The sequence below is a fragment of the Pristiophorus japonicus genome, chromosome 8 (assembly GCF_044704955.1).
Source record: "Pristiophorus japonicus isolate sPriJap1 chromosome 8, sPriJap1.hap1, whole genome shotgun sequence".
NCBI classification, from domain to species: Eukaryota; Metazoa; Chordata; class Chondrichthyes; family Pristiophoridae; genus Pristiophorus; species Pristiophorus japonicus.
Genome location: NC_091984.1, coordinates 37,059,504 through 37,067,235, shown reverse-complemented (window position 1 = coordinate 37,067,235; position 7,732 = coordinate 37,059,504). Strand labels below are relative to the sequence as shown.

Here is a 7,732-nt window from a genome sequence, read left to right as displayed (position 1 = left end):
GAAAGAGTGATCATAGCATGGTTGAATTATAAATTCAGTTGGAGGGTGAGAAAGTTGGGTCTCAAACCAGTGTCCTGATCTTAAATCAAGGCGATTACAAAGGTATGAATGCAGAGTTGGCTAAAGTGGAGTCGGCAAATAGATTAAAGTGTAAGACGGTTGATTGGCAGTGGCAGACATTTAAGGAGATATTTCATAACTGTCAACAAAAATATATTCCAGTGAGAAGGAAAGACTTTAAGAGAAGGGAGAACCATCCGTGGCTAACTAAGAAAGTAAAGGATGGTATTTTAAATTGAAAACAATGGCATACAATGCTGCCAGGATTAGTGGGAGGTCAGAGGATTGGTACAATTTTAAAAACCAGCAAAGGGCGACTGAAAAAATGAGAGAGAGAAATTGGATTATGAGAGTAAACTCGTAAGAAATATATAAAAACAGATAGTAAGAGCTTCTACAGGTATATAAAAAGGAAGAGATTAGCTAAAGTAAACTTTGGTCCCTTAGAGGATTAGACTGGGGAATTAATAATGGGGAACCGGGAAATGGCAGAGGCTTTGAACACATATTTTGTATTGGTCTTCATGGTAGAAGACACTAAAAACATCCCAATAATGGATAATCAAGGGCTTTCGGGAGGGAGGAATTTAATACAATCACTAATGAAGTAGTACTCAGTAAAATAATGGAACTAAAGGCAGACAAGTCCCCTGAACCTGATGGCTTGCATCCTCAGGTTTGAGAAGAAGTGGCTGCAGAGATAGTGGATGCATTGGTTGTAATTACCAAAATTCCCTAGATTCTGGGGCGGTCCCAGTGGATTGGAAAATCGCAAATGTAATGTCCCTATTTTAAAAAGGAGGCAGACAAAAAGCATGAAACTATAAACCAGTTAGCCTAACATTTGTCGTTGGGAAAATGCTGGAGTCCATTATTAAGGAAGCAGTAGTGGGACATTTGGAAAAGCATAATTCAATCAAGCAGAGTCAGCATGGTTTCATGAAAGGGAAATCATGTTTGACAAATTTGCTGGAATTCTTTGAGGATGTAACAACCAGGGTGGATAAGGGGGAACCAGTGGATGTGGTGTATTTGGATTTCCAGAAGGCATTCGATAAGATGCCACATAAAAGGTTACTGCACAAGATAAAAGTTCACGGGGTTGGGGGTAATTTATTAGCATGGATAGAGGATTGGCTAACTAACTGAAAACAGAGTTGGGATAAATGGGTCATTTTACGGTTGGCAAACAGTGACTACTGGGGTGTCACAGGGATCGGTGCTGGGTCTTCAACTATTTACAATCTATATTAATGACTTGGATGAAGGGACCGAGTGTAATGTAGCCAAGTTTGTTGTTGATACAAAGATGGGTGGGAAAGCAAATTATGAGGAGGACACAAAAAATCTGCAGAGATATAGACAGGCTAAGTGAGTGGGCAAAAATTTGGCAGATGGAGTATAATGTGGGAAAATGTGAGGTTATCCACTTTGGCAGAAAAAATAGAAAAGCAAATTATAATTTAAATGGCGAAAAATTGCAAAGTATTCTAAGTACAGAGGGACCTGGGGATCCTTGTGTATGAAACACAAAAAGTTAGTATGCAGGTACAGCAAGTTATCAGGAAGACAAATAGAATGTTGTCCTTTATTGCAAGAGGGATAGATTATAGAAGCAGAGAAGTCCTGCTACAACTGTACAGGATATTGGTGAGGCCACACCTAGAGTTCTCCGTACAGTTTTGGTCTCCATATTTAAGGAAGGATATACTTGCATTAGAGGCTGTAGAGAGAAGGTTTACTAGGTTGATCTCGGAGATGAGGGGGTTGAGACTTATGAAGATAGGTTGAGTAGGTTGGGTCGATACACATTGGAGTTCAGAAGAATGAGAGGCGATCTTATCGAAACATATAAGATAATGTGGGGTCTCGACAAGGTGGATGCAGAGAGGATATTTCGACTCATAGGGGAAACTAAAACTAAGGGACATAGTCTCAGAAAAAGGGGACCGCCCATTTAAAACTGAGATGAGGAGGAATTTCTTCTCTCAAACGGTTGTAAATTTGTGGAATTCTCTGCCCCAGAGAGCTGTGGAGGCTGGGTCATTGAATATATTTAAGGCGGAGATGGCCAGAATTTTGAGCGATAAGGGAATAAAGTGTTATGGGAAGCGGGCAGGAAAGTGGAACTGGGTCCATGATCAGATCAATTAAATGGCAGAGCAGGCTCGAGGGATCAGGTAGCCTACTCCTACTCCTATTTCTTATATCTTATGTAGCCAAGTTTGCTGATGATACAAAGATAGGTGGGAAAGCAAGTTCTGTGGAGGATGCAAAGAATCTGCAAAGGGATATAGACAGGCTAAATGAGTGGGCAAACATGTGGCAAATGGAGTATAATGTTGGAAAGTGTGAGGTTATACACTTTGGCAAGAAAAATAAAAAAAACAAATTATTTAAATGGAGATTACAAAATTCTGCAGTACAGAGCGACCTGGGGGATCTTGTGCATGAAACACAAAAAGTTAGTATTCAGGTACAGCAAGTAATCAGGAAGGCAAATGGAATGTTGGCCTTTATTGCAAGGGGGATGGAGTATAAAAGCAGAAAAGTCCTGCTACAACTGCACAGCGTATTGGTGAGGCCACACCGAGAGTACTGCATACAGTTTTGGTCTCCATATTTAAGGAGGGATTTACTTGAATTGGAGGCAGTTCAGAGAAGGTTCACTCGGTTGATTCTGGAGATGAGGAGATTGACTTATGAAGAAAGGTTAAGCAGGTTGGGCCTATACTCATTGGAGTTTAGAAGAATGAGAGGTGATCTTATTGAAACATATAAGATACTGAGGGGGCTCGACAAGGTAGATGCAGAGAGGATGTTTCCACTCATAGGGAAAACTAAAACTAGGGGATATAGTTTAAGAACAAAGGGTCACCCATTTCGAACTAAGATGAGGAGAAATTTCTTAGAGGGTCATAAATCTGTGGGATTCTCTGCCCCAGAGCGCTGTGGAGGCTGGGTGATTGAACATATTTAAGGTGGAGATAGACAGATTTTTGAACAATATGGGAGTTAAGGATTATGGATAGCAGGCAAGGAAGTGGAGCTGAGCCCAAGTTTAGATCAGCCATGATCTTATTAAATGGCGGAGCAGGCTCGAGGGACCAAATGGCCTACTCCTGCTCCTATTGTTACTACTTCATTCTGTTTTTTATTAGTGACTCTAGTAAAGCTCCAATGACAAGAATGGGAGGATGGAGAATCGAATAGCTGCCGAAAAATGATAGAGTTTGTATCCTATTTTGCAGCTTCAACTGACCTTTGATAGTATGAGACATTAAATGTTACAACTTTCCCAGATTAACCATCAACATTTACAAATATCACCAGGGCCAGTGTTGAACATCGACTGAATCAATCAAATTCTACTACACTGATTCCATGATTTTTACCAGTGTTTTGGAATCATATTCTGCGATTCCATGTTTTCAGAATTAAAACCATCGGTAAATAAGTCAAATTCTGTTTTTATTAAAAAGATTTTCCTGGATTTTGGGGGGGGGGGGGGGATTATATTCTGCAATTCTGCCTATTTTTCTGAACCATCCAAAAACTTCGAGTCACGAAGATGAGGAAGAAAAGATGAAAATATTGATAGAAGAATTAAAAATGAAATTGAATAAAAACTCACTGGTCTGTGGACCAGAAAATGTTCAGATGGTGCAGAGAAACACTTGGTTTGCACAGAAAATGATTAATAGAACTTTATTATTTTACAATGATAATCCAGCCATTTTCACTATGTACATAATATACATCAAATATATTCACTCATTCACAATTAATCATCCCTAAGCAAAGAGATATTGTGCAACTGCAACTAAGTCTGTGGTCGACTGTTGACATTCTACGAAGGAATGTGCTTTAAAACCAAAAGGTACTTCTTATGAATTCCGAGCATTCGGTCCTAAGTGCACGACCACTTTTATTTCACTGTAGGAGTGGTCAGGAAGCCATGCTCAAAGCAACACCTCTACCAGGCCATGTATGGAAATGTGTCACTAGTGCAGGAACACACAAAGTGAATGCAATGCAGAAATTAGGATTCTGTTTTTTATTTTATTTTTTTTAAGGTGAGAACAAACCTGAATTTTGAAGATTATGATACCTGTGAATCTCACAGAAAATTATATTCAATTGTTTTCCACACGGCATGTAAGTTTTGAGATAATGCAGACACCTAACAAAACTAAATCATTAGCAGTTTCAGATTTAACAACCGAGACACTTGCTTTACAACCTGACAGTCTCAGATTCCCATTCCTGCTGGGCCTAGTTACTCAAATCTATCCACAACACCGTGATAAGTTTTGTCAGTTCAACACTGATGAGGGAGGGAAGAAAAGAGGGGACGGAAAGAGCTTTCACGTATCTTGCCCTATAGCCACAGGGCTGTTAGGTTACAAGCTGAGCAACACTTCTGTTAAGTCTGTAGACAGTTGTTCCACCTTCCTGGGTTGGCATCATACATGGATGAAATAACCACGATGAAGAAAGGAAGGGGGTAAAAAAAAAGGTTTAAAAGAAATCCAGAAAAAAATGTGACGACATATATTAATTAGTATAATAAGCTGTAAATTCAGTAAATAAAAAATAAATTAATAAACCGAAACATCTAATAAAGACGCACTGTCTGACTTTTGGAAGGCGCCTGTAGAACCCTTGAAGGATGTCCCACCATCTTCTGCGTTCAAACTGAGTGAATGTACAGGGATGAAAAGAATGAATCATATTAAAGTCAATACTTCTCACCATGTGGAACATACTGCACCACAGTTTCTTGCCTCGAACAATTGAGGAGTAACAATGTGAATGTAAAAGTCAGCACTGTATAATAACGTAGATTAATCCAAAAATCAATGCAGGTGGGTTTGATGCCTGTCACTGTAGCATACCAGTCCACAGGTTGAAGCATGCAGTGTTGATGACAGACTCCAGGTGATAGTACATGGATACAAGCTGAGGTAAGGGGCTGTCACTATTCTGTGGCTGTGCAGGAAGTGGTTCTCGGAATACAACCTTTAGATTCTGAAAAAGAAAAAGCAGCTTCTAACATTGTAATAGATTGGCGGAAATGCATAGTCACATTATAAGTAAAGTGTACATTTTTAGTTAACATAAGAACATAAGAATTAGGAACAGGAGTAGGCCATCTAGCCCCTAGAGCCTGCTCCGCCATTCAACAAGATCATGGCTGATCTGGCCGTGGACTCAGCTCCACTTACCCGCCTGCTCCCCATAATCCTTAATTCCCTTATTGGCTAAAAATCTATCTATCTGTGACTTGAATACATTCAAGGAGCTAGCTTCAACTGCTTCCTTGGGCAGAGAATTCCACAGATTCACAACCCTCTGGGAGAAGAAATTCCTTCTCAACTCGGTTTTAAATTGGCTCCCCCGTATTTTGAGGCTGTGCCCCCTAGTTCTAGTCTCCCCGACCAGTGGAAACAATCTCTCTGCCTCTATCTTGTCTATCCCTTTCATTATTTTAAATGTTTCTATAAGATCACCCCTCATCCTTCTGAACTCCAATGAGTAAAGACCTGTCTACTCAATCTATCATCATAAGGTAAGCCCCTCATCTCCGGAATCAACCTAGTGAATCGTCTCTGTACCCCCTCCAAAGCTAATATATCCTTCCTTAAGTAAGGTGACCAAAACTGCACGCAGTACTCCAGGTGCGGCCTCACCAATACCCTATACAGTTGCAGAAGGACCTCCCTGTTTTTGTACTCCATCCCTCTCGCAATGAAGGCCAACATTCCATTCGCCTTCCTGATTACCTGCTGCACCTGAAAACTAACTTTTTGGGATTCATGCACAAGGACCCCCAGGTCCCTCTGCACCACAGCATGTTGTAATTTCTCCCCATTCAAATAATATTCCCTTTTACTGTTTTTTTCCCCCAAGGTGGATGACCTCACACTTTCCGACATTGTATTCCATCTGCCAAACCTTAGCCCATTCGCTTAACCTATCTAAATCTCTTTGCAGCCTCTCTGTGTCCTCTACACAACCCGCTTTCCCACTAATCTTTGTGTCATCTGCAAATTTTGTTATACTACACTCTGTCCCCTCTTCCAGGTCATCTATGTATATTGTACACAGTTGTCCCAGCACCGATCCCTGTGGCACATCACTAACCACCGATTTCCAACCTGAAAAGGACCCATTTATCCCGACTCTCTGATTTCTGTTAGCCAGCCAATTCTCTATTCATGCTAATACATTTCCACTGACTCCGCGTACCTCTATCTTCTGCAGTAACCTTTTGTGTGGCACCTTATCGAATGCCTTTTGGAAATCTAAATACACCACATCCATCGGTACACCTCTATCCACCATGCTCATTATATCCTCAAAGAATTCCAGTAAATTAGTTAAACATGATTTCCCCTTCATGAATCCATGCTACGTCTGCTTGATTGCACTATTCCTATCGAGATGTCCCGCTATTTCTTCCTTAATGATAGTTTCAAGCAATTTCCCCACTCCAGATGTTAAACTAACCGGCCTATAGTTACCTGCCTTTTGTCTGCCCCCTTTTTTAAACAGAGGCGTTACATTAGCTGCTTTCCAATCCGCTGGTACCTCCCCAGAGTCCAGAGAATTTTGGTAGATTATAACGAATGCATCTGCTATAACTTCCACCATCTCTTTTAATACCCTGGGATGCATTTCATCAGGACCAGGGGACTTGTCTACCTTGAGTCCCATTAGCCTGTCCAGCACTACCCCCCTAGTGATAGTGATTATCTCAAGGTCCTCCCTTCGCACATTCCTGTGACCAGCAATTTTTGGCATGGTTTTTGTGTCTTCCACTGTGAAGACCGAAGCAAAATAATTGTTTAAGGTCTCAGCCATTTCCACATTTCTCATTATTAAATCCCCCTTCTCATCTTCTAAGGGACCAATATTTACTTTAGTCACTCTTTTCTGTTTTATATATCTGTAAAAGCTTTTACTATCCGTTTGTATGTTTTGCGCAAGTTTACCTTCGTAATCTATCTTTCCTTTCTTTATTGGTTTCTTAGTCATTCTTTGCTGTCGTTTAAAATTTTCCCAATCTTCTAGTTTCCCACTAACCTTGGCCACTTTATACGCATTGGTTTTTAATTTGATACTCTCCTTTATTTCCTTGGTTATCCACGGCTGGTTATCCCTTCTGTTACCGCCCTTCTTTTTCACTGGAATATATTTTTGTTGAGCATTATGAAAGAGCTCCTTAAAAGTCCTCCACTGTCCTCAATTGTACCACCGTTTAGTCTGTGTTTCCAGTCTACTTTAGCCAACTCTGCCCTCATCCCACTGTAGTCCCCTTTGTTTAAGCATAGTACGCTCGTTTGAGACACTACTTCCTCATCCTCAATCTGTATTACAAATTCAACCATACTGTGATCACTCATTCCGAGAGGATCTTTTACTCGGAGATCGTTTATTATTCCTGTCATTACACAGGACCAGATTTAAGATAGTTTGCTCCCTTGTAGGTTCTGTAACATACTGTTCTAAGAAACAATCCCGTATGCATTCTATGAATTCCTCCTCCAGGCTACCCCGTGCGATTTGATTTGACCAATCGATATGTAGGTTAAAATCCCCCATGATTACTGCCATTCCTTTTTCACATGCCTCCATTATTCTCTTGATTATTGCCCGCCCCACCGTG

The 7,732-nt window shown here is 40.6% G+C and overlaps 1 protein-coding gene across 1 annotated transcript in view; it reads right to left on the bottom strand.

Annotated features, from left to right (window-relative positions):
• Positions 1–3,788: 3,788 nt before the first annotated feature.
• szt2 (SZT2 subunit of KICSTOR complex) overlaps positions 3,789–7,732 on the bottom strand; it is a 259,721-nt gene continuing 255,777 nt past the window's right edge. Inside the window, exon 73 of the mRNA XM_070886683.1 lies at positions 3,789–5,091. Within this exon, the coding sequence (XP_070742784.1) occupies positions 4,945–5,091 (147 nt within the window). The 3' untranslated portion in view covers positions 3,789–4,944. The remainder of the gene's footprint in view (positions 5,092–7,732) is intronic.